General features: G+C 45.0%; 1 protein-coding gene across 3 annotated transcripts in view; it reads right to left on the minus strand.

Moving 5' to 3' along the window:
- KIAA0556 (KIAA0556 ortholog) overlaps positions 1 to 20562 on the minus strand; it is a 172712-nt gene that overhangs the window by 81907 nt on the left and 70243 nt on the right. For all 3 annotated transcript variants that reach the window (XM_032328072.1, XM_032328073.1, XM_032328074.1), the window contains exons 7-8: positions 20309 to 20437; positions 600 to 873 (exon numbers count right to left, since the gene is read on the minus strand). In XM_032328072.1, the coding sequence (XP_032183963.1) occupies positions 600 to 873; positions 20309 to 20437 (403 nt within the window). The remainder of the gene's footprint in view (positions 1 to 599; positions 874 to 20308; positions 20438 to 20562) is intronic.

The raw sequence follows: 20562 nt of genomic DNA on the forward strand, positions 1-20562 counted from the left end.
CAGCCTAGCCGAGGAAATGCCGTGGAAGGGGTAAGAGGGGAGGGCTGGGATGGAAGAAGTTTCTAGTACCAGGGGCACAGAGGAGCACGCAGCCTGGAGCTGTGAGCAAGACGAATCCACTTTCTGATGGAGGCATAAAGCCAGTGTCTCAGTTCTGTGTCTGGATGTGGAGAGCCCAGCTGTGAATGGTACCAGGACCAAGGAAGGCAGAGACGGGACAGAAGAAGGGACGGAGCAGGGAAGGGGGAAGTGGGGGAGGGGAGAGTTCTTGACGGTTCTGGACTCCTCAGTTGGCCAAGCCAATATAGTCCCTTTGGTTTCAGACAGAATGTATTAACCGGCTGGCAGGGAGATCCTAATACATGTCCTACAAGACACAGGACCCCCCCAAAACCATCTGCCAGACATCTGCCCTCTGGAATCTCAGGGTCTTCTGGAGGCCTTTGGAAGCCTTGGCTCTTTACAATCAGAAGAGTCCTAACTGGCCTGCGGGACAGTCTCCCCAAAGCTGAACCCCAAACATGGCTGGAAATTCAAGTCCTACTATCAGACCCAAACACACTGAAGGCAAAGATGTGCTCACGTAAGACGGAACTCACTCTTGGAAGCTGGGTTGAATTCCAGCACCACGAGGGGGTCTGGGCCCTGGGAAGGGCATCCTTCTGGCCCGTGGTCCTTGGGCACAGCCTTCTGCACGGAGTTCCCGCTGGAAAGAGGGGGGTCCTCTCTGCCGTGGCCCAGCAGCACCGGCTCCTCGGGCTCGGGCTCGGGCTCGGAGAGCACCTCTTCCTCGATAGAGTCATACTCGTCGCCAGAATCATCTCTTTGTTTCCTCTGCAGATTTACACTTAGTTCCAGGCTTTTTCTCAGCTCCTGCCAAAAGTCAGGGAGAGAGGCAAAAAAATGAAATATGTTACTTTGAGAAATACTCCTCTGAAAATAGATCATTAGAACCCAGGAACGATTCCCAGCAAACGAACATTTACCAAGATCAGCTCGACTCTCGACACATGGGGTTGTCATCGCTTTGAAGACGAGAAGACAAAGACAGGGACAAAGGAACAACTCTCTAGCAGAGCCGTATTTAGGGTATGAATTGTGGCCACACGCCGGGGATGTCACTAAGAGTGTGCGTCTGTGTGTGTGTGTGTGTCTGTGCATTACAGATGTTTTCGTCTGGGGACTCGTTTAAACAGACTGTGGGGTCCCACACTACCCAGAGTTTCTGATTCAGGGTGTCCTGGACGAGGCCTGACAAGGTGCACTTCTAACAAGATGATGGTAATGTTGCTGGTCTGGGGACCACACTCTGAATATAAAATCCCAAAGACCTTCAAATGCCCCTGAAATTCTAGACAGTATAATGTCTGGCAGACAGTTGCGGGGCGGGGGAGCTGTCCTATGTCTCAAAGGATGTTTAGAAGCACCTAAGATGTCATAAGATTTAGCACTTAACCATTGCTGCTTGATAATTTTTTGTCAATCTGTGTTTCATCCCCATGCAACAGCAGATTTACAATCTGAAGGATAAGCATTAAGATCTACACATAGGGTGGCCAGAAAATTGATCACCGAAGCCAGAACACTTTTGAAAGGGAGAAAGGGCACTAGTCCGTTTACCCTGGGACAAGAAAATGCCAACTGGACCACCTGGGCAGACCAGTGTGTTTCGTCCACCTGGCTATCCTTCCCCCATAGCTTGTGCTGCCTAACACAGCTCTGAGAAAACGAGAAGGAATCAATATTGCTTGCTTGGTATTGGTGGTTGACCAGTAACCTTCACAGTTGCCACGCTGTCCAAGTTCTAACCCCCGGACCCTGTGAACCAGTGACCGCTCACAAAGAGGAGAGAGGCACTAAAATACTTCGATTATTCTAGATAAATCATCCTAAAAAGACCTGATGGTAGAAATATGGATACCAAAGGTGTTGGCCTGAGGGGGCTTAGGAAACAAGGGACATGTTATGGAAACGAGAGGGGGTCCTGTGATGTAGTGGCAGGAGCTTCCCAGCTGGGCTGTGCCTACGGTTCTGTGTAAGTGGAACTCGGAACGGAGATTTGATGATATGGGAGTCTCTGAGCCTGTCCCAGTGGCAAAAGATGCTAAGATGCGCGCTCAGAAGAGCGTGCTCTGGAAGGAACCCCGAGGCATGGCTGGACAACCTTTTGCTAGTACTTAAGAAGGATCCAAAGTCAATCACATGGAGGGTTCTCTGAAGACACTAGATCTGGGCCTCATGGATCATCTTCGACATCCAGCAAGCCCCAGGCACAGAGAGAAGATTATCCAGCAAGGACCTGTGAAGGAGCCTGTGGTCTAATGGAGGGAATCGATGAGGTGTCCGTAGGAGACCGTATGGTGTGTGGGGACGTCATACCCACGGAAACACCGCCCACTGGCACCGGAAGAGAGACAGGAAGGACGAAATAAAAGAAGGCCGTCATCCGCCCCAAGTTCTACACTCAGGAAGCAGGGCGCTCCTTGGCTGCGACTACGTGCCACCCTCCACGAGAGAGAAGGACGGCTCCGGGGGCGGGGGGCGGGGGGCGGGGTGGCACCTTGGGCCCAGAGGCCCTCCCACCCCGCCAGAGGGTGGAGCCCTGAGCCACAGAGAATCATCCTGAGGCCTTGAAACCCAATGGAGTTTGCCCAGTTGGGATTTCCAAACTGCTTGGGTTTGGGGACTCCCTTTTCCTTTGCCGTCCGCCATGGTCCAAGCACTGGGGGAGGAGGGGAGGAGGCGACGGCCGCCACCACTAACTTATCCAGGCACGCAGGCACGCTAAGGGCTGGGGTAACGGTGGGCGGTAAGATGGCAAAGCCTCAGAACGACTGGGGTATAAAAAAAAAGAAATAGGGGTGTTTCTGCTGTGGCCACGACGGTGAGGGAAAGAGCCAGCCCGGATAACGGCACAGAGGGTGAGCGGGCTGAGAAGCCCCTGCTGAAAGCTGGTCAGAGGAGGCTGGCTGATGAACCACCATCCAGGGAGGATCTGGGACCCCGGCAAGTCGGCCAGGGGGAACAGCAGAGGCAAAGGCCAGGAGGCAGCCATGGCTGGAGGACAGTGTGCACCAGAGGAGGGAGGGCAGGGAGCAGGGAGGGGTCACAGCAGGGCTCCGCGGAGGGACAATGTGGAGGGGGCAGCATAGGGCAGGAGACAGGGAATGCCTGGGGAGATGCACCTGGGAGGCAGTGGGGACAAACGACCGACCAGAAGCGAACGCCGTCTACGCTCTTTGACCAAGTCCGTCTGAGAAGTTATCCTTCGGTCAATGCATACAGATCCGGGATCACTGATAATCGAGAAAGTTCCAAATGGCAACAAGAAGAGTGGGTTAAATGCTCGCTGAGCAGACCTCGATGGAGCCTCAAGAGGCCCTCACGGAAAACCAGGTAGATCTTGTGCACTTACTTAGAAAAGTAGCAGGATACACACTTAAGCCAAAATGAGCCTGTCGAAGAATGTACACGTACAATAAATCCGATTTTAAAAAATGAGTTTCTGTGCAGATACCCACACGAAAAGTTTGGAAAAATAGTCACCAACCTATTAACAGTGCTCTCTCTGGGGGTCGCACGGTGAGAACTTTCTTTTTCTCTGTTGTTTTACTTCTTTTTTTCATAACCATGTTTCCAGTTTAATAATTAGGAACAAATGATACATTTACATGTATGTTTAAATCCCTTCCGTGACTCCTGCAAAAAATAAATTCCCCGCAGGAATGGGAGGGACAGTGGGGTGCAGGGCCCTGGACAGCCAGAGGTTTGAAAAGTAACTGATCTCCATCCCCAGGACACATCTCGTCCCCCCAGAAGAATGACTCAGAAAGCAGAAAGCAGCCGCCCCCGACACTGGGTCTGTCCGACTTTGTGTATCCGGTCAAGTAGCCCAGACTTACAAATAACAGGGCACCGATCCTAACGGGAAGACGCTCAGGGAATCCAGCAACCCTGAGCCCTTCTCCGGATAAAAGCTCCCAGAACAAAATCCAAACAATGAAGGGTAAAGTCAGAATAAAGAGCACAGACTTGGAGAAGCTGTGGTAAAATGTCTAACAGTAAATGCGGAAGCCACTTAGAGACCAAATAAATACAGGACAATTGTGCACACTTGGGCTATGGGCCAGAATGCTATGTTCTCTGCCGAAGCCCTTAGCTAGGTCAACAAAAGCCAGAAGAGGGCAGGCAGTGGGGGTCCCCCCCGCCCCGGCCTCATTTTCAACTTCCATTCAAATCCATCTTTGGTGGAAACACGCAGTTTGAACATGGCAAACACAGTTGAAACATAGCAACTCCGACCTCGTAATATTGTTTTCACAATTTACTAAACCGATGCGATATTTTTAAAAACTCCTCTTGCAGTAAGAAGAATCTGAATTTCAATAATTCTTCCTGTTTCCATCTGCTTTTGCTTCTGTTAAGTTAATGCAAATTTCAAGGCCATAATTGTATTGACAAAACACACACGAAAAAGCAGCCCAGATTCTGCGTGGCTGGTCTCTTCTCTAAAAAGAAAAATAATACATTTGCTCACACTGGATGAGCAAACTTTAGGAACCTATGCGCTCAGGATGCCGATGTGATCTAAAACCATCTGTTCCTGGGGCAGCAGGGAGACGGAGTGAGGAACCACACTACCTCCAGGAAGTGGTTCAAAGCCCTTCCGTCCGCAAGGGTGAGGACCTTGGATTGGTCGCTTTGGAGGCCAACCTGCCCGTGCTTCAAAGGGATACTGTGCAGGGGGATATACTGGTTGCTTTTGAAGCTGTCCTCTAGAAATTTCTCTCTGAAAACTAACATTAGAGCTTTGCTTTACAACCTGATCATATGTGATTTCAGTGTTCAGTTAAAAATGTTGGGCTCACGCCTTTGCAACAGAAAGCCCTCTGCTCAGATGCTAGGCGGTAAACACGGCAGGTGGAGAACAAATCAGGTCCCCTTGCTGGGGACGGGGAGCCAGGGAGGAGGCAGAGGGAGGAACAGATGCCCAGACCACCTGCTAAAACGCAGTAGGGGTTTGACAGGTCAGTGGATTAGTGTCTTACAGTCCTGATCTGCCTCCTTCTGCGGGGCTAGGGAGGGAGGGAACTAGGTGCCATGACATAGGAAATGTTGGCAATAACGGTGAAATCTAACATTCCCAGCGGCACCAGCTACCAATTACCAAGCTTTTGCTACGTACGGGGCACCGAGCTAACCTTGTCTTGTTGCAGCCTCCCGCCATCCCAGTGGGGGTCCTTGTCTTCGAGGCTCAGGGCACCCAAGGACCCGTGCAAGGTCACACCGCTAGCAACAGCAGATCAGCTTGGACGAATGACTGTTTGACTCCAAAGTCCGGGCTCCGCACCATGGTGCCCGTGTTTATTTCCTGCCCGATACCAATGCGGTGGAAGCCAGGGGTCTCTAGAGCGGGATGAAAGTCAGGGGCTCAGTGACTGTGGGACCGATGAAAGGCGGCGCCTGTAAGAGCTTTTGACACAAAGCAGCCTTGAGGGCAGAAAACGTGCTCATATGTGTGCTAAGTGCTAGTGACGCAAGCAGACCTCTGACTACACTCAGAAAGGGGAACGGCTCTAAGTTCTGCACCTGGGTTCTGAGCCTGACTCCAGCCGCTCTGGGTCCTCAAGCAAGTTTCTGGGCCCAAGAACCCCCGCCCCGGCCCCCCTCCAATGTGGGAAAATGGGCTCTGGAGACCTGACAAGGTTGCTGAAGGGCTGCACGGACGTGAGAGTTATGAATCAGTGCTCCCTGACTGCTTTCACAGAACATTTTAAATTCAGATGACAGCATGCTCTATATGTCACATGATATACTGAGTTTGCCTTGGAGAAGATCAGATGTTTTGACCGTGAAGCCACGATGGAGACTGACAGTCTTCAAGAGGGAGCAGTGATCTTTGGGGTGGAGGTCCCTGACCCGCAGCCAGCCCCCCAGCTCCCCAGTAAGATCCCCAGTGAGGTCTCATTTGGTTGGCAGGGGTTTGGAAGGCGTTGGGGTCTGGCATGCATTGTTGGTCGCGATATTTCCCACTCACTCCTCTTGCCCTCCATGAGCTGCTTTGCACATGTGTATTCATCTGCCTGGTCCAGAAAGGATTTTTACCCGACATCAAAGGGTTAATTTTTTTTTCTTCCATTAATTCATTTATTCAACCAATATTTGTTGTTGAGTATGTTTGTCCTGAACAGTAGGTATGACGTGCTAACTATTAGGGACAGAGGAATGAACCAGGCCGACAGAGTGTTCTCATGGAATTTCTAGTCCAGCAATAAAGATGGCCATTCTAGGGGCGCCTGGGTGGCTCAGCAGGTTAAGCTTCTGCCTTCGGTTCAGGTCATGATCTAAGGGTCCTGGGATCGAATCCCACATCAGGACTGCTCTGCTCTGCTCTGAAATCTGCTCTGCAGGGAGCCTGCTTCCCCCCCGCCGCCCCCACCCCTGCCTGCCTCTCTGCCTACTTGCAATCTCTCTCTGTCAAATAAATAAATAAAATCTTAAAAAAAAAAAAAAAAAAAGATGGCCATTCTAGAAGAAATGACAAGTGCAACAGGCTTCAAGAAGCCAAATCTAGGGCATGCCAGCCCAAGTTTCAGTCCTGGTGGTGCCTGGATCACAAACTTCCCAGAATAAAGCAACTTGGGCCCTAACTTTAGGGTCCACGCTGTGTATATTTCAAGTTGCATTCCCTTCCACCCATTCTGATGGAGCTGTTGCCAGGCAAATCTGAGTCATATGTTATATGCTTCAAATACCTGTGGGATATTGTTAGTTTTTGACACTTTCTTATTGTCCCACTCACCCTTGCATTTTCTTGCACTAATTTTCATTCAAAGCTAAACTTAAAGTACCTTAGAGTTCAGTCTCAAACGTCCACTGCTATGAAGAAAACAAAAAATCTACCCTTGTCTTACGGAGTGGAGTGACGTCAGGGGTGGGGGCGGAAGGTCCTGGAGGCTGCCTGCCTGTTTCCATGGCTGTGTCCCTTGGCATCAGTGTGCCTTTGCGGCCTCACCTGAGCCTGCCCAGAGCAGGGGCTGGCTGTGGGAAATTGGACAGGGGTGAGGGGATAGAGAAAAAGTAACAATGCCGCCAGCCAACTAGAGATTTTGAGGAATGCCTCAAACGCTCTCTAAAGGACAGAGAGCAGAGAACCCATCTATGAATAACTAAAAGCAAAGGAAACTTCAGACCCAAACATGGGCATTAACATTTTCCACAGAAGGAGTGGTACGTAATTGAGTCCGGACTCAAGATGGAGAGAGAGGAAGTGCTGGGGCATTCCTTGGGAAGATGTTTTTAGGACTGCTGGCCCCTTCGCAGTGTATTAAGTGTAGAAGCGCTCACCTATAGGCTGAAACCCAGAGGGTAGGCAATGCCCCAGGAAGCCACCGTCCTCAAGGTAGGCAGGAGCGCCTATACCTAAGGTGCAGAGCTTGTACACAGCATGTCATACCCCAATCCCTGGGGTTATGTTACACCAAACAGGATGGGCAGAGGGTGTGGGATTCTCAAATACAAAGATGAGAACACAACCAAGAATGGGAAAACATCTGGGGAAAATCAACACCCTGAAAGACAGGCACCAAATTTAATTAACAAAAGAACTAATACCCAATAAAAGAGAGTTAATACAATGAATAGAAAAAGACTAGAATACAGAAAATTAACATCCCTAGAGACATTAACGAGGACATTTCGTCCATGAAAAAGAAACAACTAGATATCCCAAAAGTTTTAATTTTATTGACCTTTTAAAAAGATAAACTAAATAGTAGAAACAGATAAAAGATGTGCTAGAAAATCAAACCAAACAAATTTATAAGAACACAGTACAAAAAGACAAAAATAAAGTGTGAAAGAAAAATTAAGAGACTTGAAGGATAAATGTGGGCCAATATTTGTGCAACAGAAACTCCAGAGAATAGAACAGACACAATGAAAGAGAATGATGATGATGATGATGATGATGATGATGATGATGACAGAAGATTTTCCGGGGCTAAAGAAGAACACAAACCTTCAAATTGAAAAGGGATACCTACTGCTTTAAATGGGACAGATGTTAATACTGACCTATTCGAATGGATTAAATATCCAACCTGTCAGAAAATATCTTGACTCTGTATGCACACAGTAATAGCAATTTGAAATATATAAAGCAACAACAGAGAAATATAAGGGAAAATTGGCAAGTTCAGAGAAATCAACTAGATGAAGTAAATAAAAATTAAGTAGGATCTATTGCAGTAGTTTGCTAATGAGCATAAAAATTTCCTGCCTTATTAAAAATACAGATTCCAAACACTCCATTATGACCCTACAACCCACCCCCTCCATCTAATTCTGTATCTTTGAGTGGAAAATTTCACATTTTTAATAAGAAGTCCAGGTGATTCTGATGTGGGTGGTCTGAGCTATACTTTAAGACTCACCAGGTTAAATACTCAATAAATGGCTTGACTTTCTAGATACATAAAGAACTTTGTACCAAAAGAAGAGTATTATTCTTCTGAATAACATGGAGCAGTCATAAAAATGATCTGGTAGACAAGAAACAAAATTTCAAAAGCTCCCCAAAACCAGAAACCAAACAAACCATCCTCTGATCATAATATAGTATAATTAGAAATTACCACAAAAGGACAGGAAAAAAAAAAAAGGCAAACAAAAAAGCTATTTACTTGGAACATTAATAAAAACTCTCCTATATAAAGAGGGAACTCCCTCCCCTCCCGAATCACAAACCAGTTAGAATTAAATGATCATGAAAACACTACACACAAAGCAAAATTTGTGGGATAAGGACAAAGCAGTATTTGGAGGAAAACTTATAGCCTTAAAAATTGTTGTATTAGAAAACAAGACTGGAAATAGATGAATTAAGTGCTTAACACAACAGGCTGTAACATGGGGTGGGGAGAGAACCAAAGCAATCAATTAAAGCACCAAGTTTAGGGCAAGAATCAAGATAAAAGTAAAAATGAACCAAAACTGGGGCACCTGGGTGGCTCAGTGGGTTAAGCCTCTGCCTTTGGCTCAGGTCATGATCTCAGGGTCCTGGGATCGAGCCCCACATCAGGCTCTTTGCTCAGCAGGGAGCCTGCTTACCCCTCTCTCTCACTGCCTGCTGCTTTGCCTACTTGTGATTTCACTCTGTGTCAAATAAATAAATAAAATCTTTTTAAAAAATGAACAAAACAGAAGCCAATAAATGAATGAGTGAAAAATAAGTAAATGATGAACTAAAGGGTTCCTCAATAAAACTTAAAGCTGGGTATGGTTTGGCTAGGTAGGTGGAGAGAGCTTTCCATATTTTACTCACCTCTGAATTATTTCACTCTTTTCTAATGAGAAAGCACTCATATGTTAGATGTCATATTAAGCGATACAAAATAATGTACAAATACCTAAGAAGTCCTACGTAGGCTATAACTGCAAGAAATACATGGCATTATTTATTCCAGTAGTGACCCAGAGGTTAGTTAGTCTTTACTTTCATTAAGACTGCAAAGGAAGCGTTAGTAACTCAGATACCATCCGGTGCCTTGACGTACAGAAATGCTCTATTGGGTAAAAGAATCACTCTATCTCTCACTTCTGGACCAGCATTTCATGGGCAGTGAGTGCTTGCTCAGCACCATTCCCCATGAATCATTCAAACTCATTACTGAAGAATTCCTGTACAGCTGGCCTTATGCTGTCTGACCCTCCTGCCCAGGGCACGGCCTAATGCCATCAGTCAGGCTGTCCTTTGGTCTGAGCTGTCTAGCTGGGCATCTCTGGGTACATTCAGGGCACCTTGCCCCCCAGTGGCTCTGGGTACCAGAGGTGCTAACTCCAGTGTCCCTGGAAAGGAGAAAGACCTCTCCTTCTCTTGTCAGGAAGACACAAAGCTTTCTAAACCAGTGGTTGCAAGCCAGTGGTCTCAGGCCGAATCTGGCCAGCCATATATTTTGTTTAATCTATAGAAAATAGTGAGTTAGTAATCAACATTAAAAAAATTGGGGGGGGCACCTGGGTGGCTCAGTGGGTTAAAGCCTCTGCCTTCAGTTCAGGTCATGATCCCAGGGTCCTGGGATCGAGCACCACTTTGGGCTCTCTGCTCAGCAGGGAGCCTGCTTCCCTTCCTCTCTCTGCCTGCCTCTCTGCCTGCTTGTGATCTCTGCCTGTCAAATAAATAAATAACAATCTTAAAAAAATTTTTTTTGGAGAAACCAAGCACAAACAAACCCAGATACCTGGCTTCTCTTAAAGTTAGAAAGCCTGGTATCACTGGGCCTCTGTTTCCACACAATGACAGCCAAGCTGTGTTGACAACACTGTTCCCTCTGCCACAACAGCTCCCTGCCATGCCCTGATACCCAGGCCAAGGGATATTACCCGCTTGTCTCACTATGTCATGTAAAATACTCAAATAATTCATAATAGAACAGGATTCCCAGGGAAGGTGGTGAAATAGGAAGATTCTAAGCCCGCCTTGTCCCATGGATACAACTAGATAACATCCACATCAGTGTAAATAACCCAGAAAGTGACCCAAAGATGCAGAACAGACTCTCCACAGCTAAACACAGAGAAGAGGCCACATTGAAGAAGGCAGGTTGAGCACGGATGCAGTCGGGAGCTAATCGGACCTGTGGGACTGTCCGTAGCGGGGACAGAGGGAGGGACATCGCAGGTGTGGAGAAGGGAGAGAAACAGACCCTCCCACAGGCACCCCAGCCTAGGGAACCTGTGTAAGGAAGACAAATCCCCATAACATATGGCTTTGAACACCAGAGGGGCTGAATCTCACTTATAATCAGTGAAGCTTGACACATGGAGCTTTAAAAAGTAGTTGCTTGGCTCTGGGAGATACAAGAGAGTGAGAGGAAACTGAGTCCTTGTCCTTAGGGAGACAGCCCAGAAGATACAGCCCCGAAGCAGCAATTCAAAAAACGAGTAGGGTGAACGGGTGCGACATGTGTTTGCTAGTCTCACGGTGTGTGCCAGAGGGGCAGGAATCTTAGTAGACTTCTCCAGGAACAAAGGAGCCGATGAGTGCCATTTCCTTACCTGTCCCCCAGTCTAGACACATAGACACCTGTGGGGACCAGCAAAGCACCAACCCCTTCTAGCTTGCTTACAGTGTGCCTGCCCCTAAGTTCTCCTGTGGACATACACCCTCCAATATGTCCTTGGCTGGAGCCCATCCAAAGTGGTGTCACAAGCCTAGGAGTGTGCAAGCAGCCCCACTTGGTAGGGGCCAGTACTGCTAAAAGTGACTCTTGCCCCGGGGACAGAAGATAATTACATATACCAGTCCAAGTGTGGCTCCAGCAGTGGGCTGGGGGCAGACATCTGGTCTGTGCAAGCCCCGCCCGCCAACAAAAGCTTCTCTGGGACAACACAGGGAAAGCTTCCTATAGTTTGGTGCTACTGCATTTCTGGCAAATGCTGGATATGACTCAACTCAAGCCCAAGGCAGAACAAGATTGGCCTGCTAACAACACAGGGACCAAACACTGCCCTCACTAGGCAAAGAGAGCCACTGCGGACGACTGGACTGACAGGAGCACCAGCTCAGCTACAACAGGCAGGAACATGCAACACACATAGGAGACATCCTTGAGGTTCTGAAAACAGGGGACATTGCACTGCAGGCCACCACAGGACCTCTTCTTTGTAAGGCACTACCTTCAAGACCAGGAGATGTAGCTGACTTTCCTAACACATAGAAAGAGGCACAGAGAGTTAGACAAAATGAGGTGACAGAAGAAAATATCCCAAATGAAAGAATGGGACAAAATCACAGCAAGAGACCTAAACAGAACAAAGACAAGTAAGTACTTGATAGAGAATTTAAAGTAATGGTCCTAAAGATACTCACTGGACTCAACAGTGGAAGAAGGCTTCAGTGAGACAAGAAAGAGATAGAAAACATAAAAATGAACTAATCAAAGAAGAAGAACGTGATAACTTAAATGAAGAATGCACTCGAAGGAATGAATAGTAGGCTAGAGGAAGGAAAACAGATTAGTGACCCGGAGGTCAGAGTAACGGAAAGCAAGCTAAACAGGAGAGAGAAAAAGTAGTAATAAAAAATGAAAATGGGGCATACGGAGGCGAAGTTGGTTAAGCCGATAACTCTTGATTTCGGCTCAGGTCATGATCTCAGGGTTCTGGGATCAAGTCCCACATTGGGCCCTATGCTCAGCGGGGGGTCTGGTTAAGGATTCTCTCCCTCTCTCTCCCTGTCCCCTATTTGCTCTCATTCTCTCTCTAAAATAAATAAGTAGCTCTTAAGAAAAAAAAAAACCCAGTCATAAAACAAGTAAAAAATTGGTAATAAGTATATACCTATCAATAATTACTTTGGAACAAATGCTCTTATCAAAAGACACAGGGTATCAGAGTGGATAAAAAAAGCAAGACCCATCCATATGCTGCCTACAAGAGACTCATTTCAGACATAAAGACACAAGCAAACTGAAAGCAAAGGGATGGGGGCGCTTGGGTGGCTCAGTGGGTTAAAGCCTCTGCCTTCGGCTCAGGTCATGATCCCAGGGTCCTGGGATCGAGCCCCGCATCGGGCTCTCTGCTCAGCGGGGAGCCTGCTTCCTCCTCTCTCTCTGCCTGCCTCTCTGCCTACTTGTGATCTCTGCCTGTCAAATAAATAAATAAACCTTAAAAAAAAATAAAGCAAAGGGATGGAAAAGCATTTATCATGCAAATAGAAGTGAAAAGAAAGCTTGGATAGCAATACTTATTCAGACAAAATAGACTTTAAAACAAAGACTGTAACAAGAGACAAAGGGCACTATGTAATCACAAAGGGAATAATCCACCAAGAGTAATAACAATTGGAGATACTTACATAAGCAATATCGGAGCACCTAAATACATAAAGCAGGAAATAATAAACATAAGGGAAGTAATCAATAGTAACACAACAATAGCAGCAGACTTTAACACCACACTTATGTCCATGGGCATATCTTCCAAGCAGAAAATCAACAAGGAAACAGTGGCTTTGAATGACATATTGGACCAAATGGGTCTAACAGATATATTCAGAACCTTCTATCCTAAAACAGCAGAATACATGCTCTTTTCAAATGCACATGAAATATTCTCCAGAACAGACCATATATTAGGTCACAAAACAAGTCTCAATTCAAAAAGACTAAAGTCATACCATGCATCTTTTCTGACCATAATGCTATGAAACTAGAAATCAACCACAAGAAAAAAAAAAAAAAACCTGAAAAGAATACAAATACATGGAGGTTAAATAACACACTACTGAACAAGGAATGGGTCAACCAAGAAATCAAAGAAGAAATTAAAAAAAAAAATACATGGAGACAAATGAAAACACGATGGTCCAAAACCTTTGGGACACATCAAAAGCTGTTCTAAGAGGTAAGTTTATAGCAATACAGGCCTACCTCCAGAAGCAAGAAAAAGCTCAAGGAAGCAACCTAACCTTATACCTAAAGGAACTAGAAAAAGAACAAACAAATCCCAAAATCAGCAGAAGGAAGAAAATAATAAAGATTAGAACAGAAATAAATGAGGGGTGCCTGGGTGGCTCAGTGGGTTAAGCCTCTGCCTTGGGCTAAGGTCATGATCTTAGGATCCTGGGATCGAGCCCCACATCGGGCTCTCTGCTCGGCGAGGAGCCTGCTTCCCCGCCCCTCCCTCCTCTCTGCCTACTTGTGATCTCTCTCTCTCTGTCAAATAAATAAATAAATAATCTTAAAAAAAAAAAAAAGAACAGAAATAAATGAAATAGAAACTAAAAGAATAATAGAACAGATCAATGAAACCAGGAGTTGGTTCTTTGAAAAGACCAACAAAATTGATAAACCTAGCCAGACTCATTGAGAGAGACACGGAGAGACAAAATCAGAAATGAAAGAGGAGCCACAAAAACAGATACCACCAAAATACAAAGGATTATAAGAGAATATTATGCAAAATTATATGCCCACAAATTGGACAAACTAGAAGAAGTGGATAAATTCCTACAAACATAAAACGTCCCAAAACTGAACCAGGAAAAAACCAGAAAATTTGAACAGGCTGATTGCCAGGAAAAAATAAAAAATTTGAACAGTGAAATTGAATCAGTAATCAAAAAACTCTGAACAGACAAAAGCCCAGATCAGTTGGCTTCACAGGTGAATTCCAGCACACATTTAAAGAAGAGTTAATACCCATTCTTCTCAAATTATTCCAAAAAGTGAAGAGGATGAAAACTTTCTAATTCATTCCATGAGGCTAGTATTATCTTGACACCAAAACCAGATAAAGACATTACAAAAAAAAAAAAAAGAATTGCAGGCCAATGTCACTGATGAATACAGATGCAAAAATCCTCAACGAAATATCAGCAAACCAAATCCAACAGTATCTTAAAGAAATCATTCACCATGATCAAGTGGGATTTATTACTGGGCTGCAAGGATGGTTCAGTATTTGAAAAACAATCAATGTGATACACCAAATCAACAAGAGAGATGATAAATACCACACGGTCATTTCAATTGATGCATAAAAACCACCTGACAAAGAGCAATATCCATTCATGGTAAAAACCATCAACAAAGTAGGTTTAGAGGGAACATAGCTCAACATGATAAAGGCCATGTATGAAAAACCCAGGACTAACATCATACTGAGATAAAAAAAACTCTGAGTTTTCCCCTAAGGTCAGGATCAGGACAAGGAAACTAGAGAAAGGATGTCCACTTGCAACACTTTTTTTTTTATTAAGATTTTATTTATTTATTTATTTGACAGAGATCACAAGTAGGCAGAGAGGCAGGCAGAGAGAGAGGAAGGGAAGCAGGCTCCCTGCTGAGCAGAGAGCCAGACACGGGTCTTGATCCCAGGACCCTGAGATCACGACCTGAGCTGAAGGCAGAGGCTTTAACCCACTGAGCCACCCAGGCACCCCAGCTCTCACCACTTTTATTGAACATGGGACTGGAAGTCCTAGCCATAGCAATCAGACAAGAAAAAGAAACAAAATGCATCTAACTCGGCGAGCAAGAAGTCACTAACCGCAGACAACATGATACTATATACAGAAATCTCTAAAGACTGCACTAAACAACGACAAGAACTGATAAATTAATCCAGTAAAGTCACAGGATCCAAAATCAATGTACAGAAATCCGCTGCATTTCTATACACTAATGATGAGGTAGCAGAAAAGGAAATTAACAACCCCACTTACAACTGCACCAAAAAGAATAAAATACCTAAGAATAAACCTAACCAAGGAGGTGAAAGATCTATACGCAGAAAACTATGCAACCTTAATGAAAGAAATTGAAGATGACCCAAACAAATGAAAAGATATTCCATTCTCATGGACTGGGAGAACAAACATTGTTAAAATGTCCATACTACCCCAATCAATCCCTATTAAAATACCACCAACATTTTTCAAATAGATAGAACAAATAATCGTAAAATTTGTGAGGAACCACAAAAGATCCCAAATAGCCAGAGCAGTGTTTTTCTTCTTGAAAAAGAAGAAAAACACTGAAGGTATCACATTCCCAGATTTCCAGATATACTACAAAACTGTAGTGCTCAAAACAGTATGGTACTGGCACAAAAAACAGACACACAGATCAATGAAGCAGACTAGAAGGCCCAGTATTAAACCCACACTTATATGGTCAATTAATTTTCAACAAAGGGGGCAAGAATATGCAATGGGAAAAAGACAGTCTCTTAGACGAATGGTGTTGGGAAAACTGGACAGCAACATGCAGAAAGAATGAAACTGGGTCACTTTCTTATACCACACACAAAAATAAACTCAAAACAGATAAAGGACCTAAATGTGAGACCCGAAACCATAAAAACCCTAAAAGCACAGACAGTAATGCCTCTGACATCAGCCATAGCATTATTTTCCTAGATCTGTCTCTTGAGGCAAGGGAAACGAAAGTGAAAATGACCTGCTGGGACCACATGAAAATGAAAAGCTTCTGGGGCACCTGGTGGCTCAGTTGGTCAAGCATCTGACTCTTGATCTGGGCTCAGGTCATGGTCTCAGGGTCCTGGGATCAAGTCACGCATCCGGCTCCCCATCAAGCGGGGAATCTGCTCGTCTCCCTCTCCCTCTGCCCTTTTCCCCCAGCTCTCTCTCTCTCTCTTTCAATTAAATAAATAACTCTTTTTTTTTAAATAACAAAAAGCGTCTTCGCAGCAAAGGAAACAATCAACAAAATGAAAGACAATGTACTGAATGGGAGAAGGTATCTGCAAGGGTTAGTATCCAGAATGTCAAGAACTTACACAACACCAAAAAAAAAGATCTACTTAAAAAATGAGCAGAAGACATGGGCAGACATTTCTCCGTAGAAGACTTCCAGAGGGTCAACAGGCACATGAAAAGATGCTCAACATCACTTTGATGTAAATCAAAACCACAATGAGCTCGCACCTCACACCGGTCCCAATGGCTAATATAAAAAACACAAGAAACGATAGGATGTGGAGAAAAAGGAACCCTCGTGCACTAGGGAGCCGAAGCTGGTACAACCAGGATGAAGGCTCCTCAAAAATAACTAAAGAATTAGTATATGATCCCATAATCCCATAAATATTGGGTATTTACCCAAAGAACAGGAAAACACACATTCAAAAAGATACACGTACCCCTATGTTTATTACAGCATTATTTATAATAGCCAAATTACAGAGGCAACCCCACTGTCCAATGATGGATGGCTAAAAATGTTGTGACACAGATATCTGATGGAATATTACTCAGCCATCAAGAAGAATGAAATCTTGCCATTTGCAACAACATGGATGGAGCTAGAGAGTATTATGCGAAATAAGTCCGTGGAAGACAAATACCATGTGATTTCACCATATGTGGAATTTAAAAAACAAAACAAAACAAAAAAAAAAAGAAGAAAGAGACAAACCAAGAAGCTGACTCCTAGCTATAGAGAAAAACAGCTGGTCATGGCGGCTGGCGGGGGGTGGAGATTAGGTGATAGGGATTAAGAGTACATTTATCATGCTGAGCGCTGAGTCATGTACAGAATTGTTGAATCACCGATGGTACACCTGAAGCTAATATAACACTGCAGTTAGCTACACTGGAATTAAAATACGGCAGTGACAGTAATGACCCCAGCACAGCACGAGGCCAGCCAAGGAGACACACCTGTGAGCTGAAGCAGACCCGGCAGCCCTCTTGGCCACACCCTCTTCTATTCATCACCGTATTTTACTTTCACCTTAACATCCAGCTTAGTTTTTTCAACTCCTAACTCATAAATCCTCTCCTACAGGTCCGTTTTCTCTGAATTGGTTTTTTTTTCCAGTTTGAAACATACTTTGAATGTGACTAAAGTGAGAAAAGCCAGATATGAAGGATTCGTATTCATCTTCTTAATGATGCTTTAATTACACAAAATGCTTTTCTGTTTACCTAAACTTCACCTCTTTAAACAGTCAAACCCTAAATAAAATAATTTTCTATGAAAATATTTCTAGGACCACCTGGGTGGCTCAGCCGGTTAAGCGTCTGGCTTCCGCTCAGGTCAGGATCCCAGGGTTCTGGGATCGAGTCCCACATGGGGCTCCCTGCTCCGTGGGGAGCCTGCTTCCTCCTCTCTCTCTGCCCCCCCACCCTGCCTGTGCGTGCTCTATCTCTTTCTCTCGAGTGCACACATTCTTTCTCTCTGTCAAATAAATAAATGAAATCTTTAAAAAGAGAAAGAGAGAAGGAAAATATTTCTAAAATACATTAGGACTTTCTCGCCGCCTTAAAACATAATTTTGTCTTTCCTTGATCCTAATGGTCGATGTTCTGGATAGAAATTGATCTGTAATAGAGGAGATGCCATCAGGAGCTATTATGGTTTTGTGTCTTTCATTTATTATTTTAAGCAATATCCTCTGTCACCGAGTTTCTGGAAGCACAAATTACGGTTTTGAAGACAAGGGCGGAGCTCCCTCCCATCCTTTTCTAGCTTTTATGAATCTCCTGGATTTTTGTTCTTGTTTTATTTTGTTTTTTACTTCACAGTTATCTCACTTTTATATGATGAAGAAAGATTTGAACTTCGAATTTTAAAATTCCTTTCTTTTATGGTCCCCAGACCTAACCCACAAAGTCCAAATTATCCAAAACTTTCCTTCCATCTGAGGTAAACTGAAATCTTTAGGTCTTCTGATTCAGAATTACAATCTTCAAAAAAAGATTTATTTATTTAATTGAAAGAGAGCGAGCAAGCAGGTCTCCTATACAAATTCCATTAACTTAGAATGAAATCTAAAATATGTATTTCAAACAAATATCCTAAGTGATTCTTGTGCATATCAAATTTTGAGATCTGCAGCTCTGTTTTTTCTTAAAGCTCCGGGTCTCAAACATTGCTGCAAATCACACTCACGTATGTTGGTGCTTTAAAAAACAAAAACAAAAAACAAAACAAAACGAAACAAAAAAATGCGTGAGCCCAAACCCAGGATCCGAATCTGAGCCTCTGGAAGGTGGGACATGTGCATTTGTGTTTATTTAGTTAGCTTTTACTTTTTATGTCATGTTTATTGTAGATTTCATATGCTGTTTGTAGGAAACAACAGAGACAGATCCCATGTACCCCCCATGGTAACACCCTGCATAATTATGAAGCAGAACAGCACAATTGGGAAATTAACATCAATACAATCCTACTCAGCCTTTCCAACTACGTCTCCTTTTTTTTTCTTTTAAGATTTTATTTATTTATTTGATAGACAGCGAGAGAGGGAACACAAGCTGGGGGAGAGGGAGAAGCAGGCTTCCCGCAGAGCAGGGAGCCTGAGGTGGGGGCTGGATCCCAGGACCCTGGGATCATGACCTGAACCAAAGACAGACGCTTCACCCACTGAGCCACCCAGGTGCCTCTCAACTCGGTCTCCTTTTAAACTTTTCTCTTTCTTTCTCTGCTGATGCTTAGCTCTGTTGAAGCAGAGTATCTCCTCCTTAATGTGCTAGCTTCAAAAAAAATAAATAACTTTATTTAAAAAAAAAAAAAAAGCTAAACCCACAGAAAACCTACCAGAATTGTGTAACAGAAGGGTATACTGCTCCCCCAAAACCCTTCACCTACACCTTCACCAATTCTCGGGAGACCTGAGAATGAGGACCTTCTCTTCCATAAACACAATATAATCCTCAAGTTCAGGAAATTTCACATCGATACAATATAATACAGCGAGTTTTCAAATCTGTCTATTTCCCAAAGCATCCCAACACTCAGAGCAGTTACCACCCTGACACCACCCTGCCCCGGCCCCCCCGCAAGGATCACATGCAGCCTAACTGTGGTATCTGGTTAGCCTCTTTTAACTGGAATAGGCTTTCTCGTGCCGCCAATAGTTCTGAAGACCCCAGCCCAGCTGTTTCGCAGACAGTCCCTCGATTTGGCTTTGGCTGGTGGTTTCCTCACTGGATTTCATTTTTGAAAAACATTTTTTCATCATTGTTCCCAGCTCTGGGTTCGCTACGGAGAGGTCTTCCAGATCCTAAGCTCAGCTGACAGATGGCCACCTCTCGGCCCCTCGCTTCCCGGCAGCACACCAATTATATTCAAAACCGACCGCTGCCCCTACAGAGAACTGGGCACTCTGGGGAGCAAAAGTAGCTCCGCGGAATTCCCAGCCTACGATCGTTAATTGCAAGGAGTAAGGAGTCATGGGGTCGGGGTTTCCAGTCTGGGTTCCTCTGAGGCCTGGCCTCCTTTCTCTCCTACCTAGCACTTGAGTGCCTGGGGGGCCCACTCATGTGCCTCCGGCTCAGGTCATGATCCCGGGGTCCTGGGATGGAGTCCCACACTAGGCTCCCTGCACAGCAGGGAGTCTGCCTCTCCCTCTACCCCTCACCCCTGCTTGTGCTCTCTCTCACACACACTCTCTCTTTCTCTCAAATAAATAAATAAAATCTTAGGAAAGAAAGAAAAAAAAAGAAAGAAAATACCTAGCATTTAACTCACAGGGTTAACGCAGGAATGGAGGTAACATACTCAACACAGTGCACAGAACTTAGGAAGGGTTCACTTAATACAAGCTTCCACTATCTTTAAAAAAAATAGCATCAAGTCAAATTTCACATGTATTGTTTTAAAACTAGTGGGGGGCCCAAGGTTTTTGTGAAAGCCACATCTGGCTGTGACCAGCGTCATCTTCCCAGGTGTAGGGGAAGATGCTCTCATGGGGCCCGACCTCCAGCCTAGCGGCTTGGTTCTGGGAGAGACCCCGGCCCTTCGTGGGGACATGAGGCTGAAATGCATCTTACCATCACATCCTGGATAGTTAAGAGGATCCTTTCTTTGTCGGTATTGCTCGCAGGGTCAGGGCATCCGTGGGCGTCCAGAAGGGAGAGATGGAAATCACAGGGCGTGGTGTCAGTGGAAGACTTGGTGCCCTAGGGACAAGCGGAGAGAACAGGTGTGGGGAAAGCGACTCACGTCCCTGAAGACGTGCTGGGTCCCTTGTCCTCTCCGGCGGTCTCCATGCCTTCCAGTTCCCTCCTCAGCTCCTCCTCCTCCT

This window comes from Mustela erminea, chromosome 20 (genome assembly GCF_009829155.1).
Source record: "Mustela erminea isolate mMusErm1 chromosome 20, mMusErm1.Pri, whole genome shotgun sequence".
Classification (NCBI taxonomy): Eukaryota; Metazoa; Chordata; class Mammalia; order Carnivora; family Mustelidae; genus Mustela; species Mustela erminea.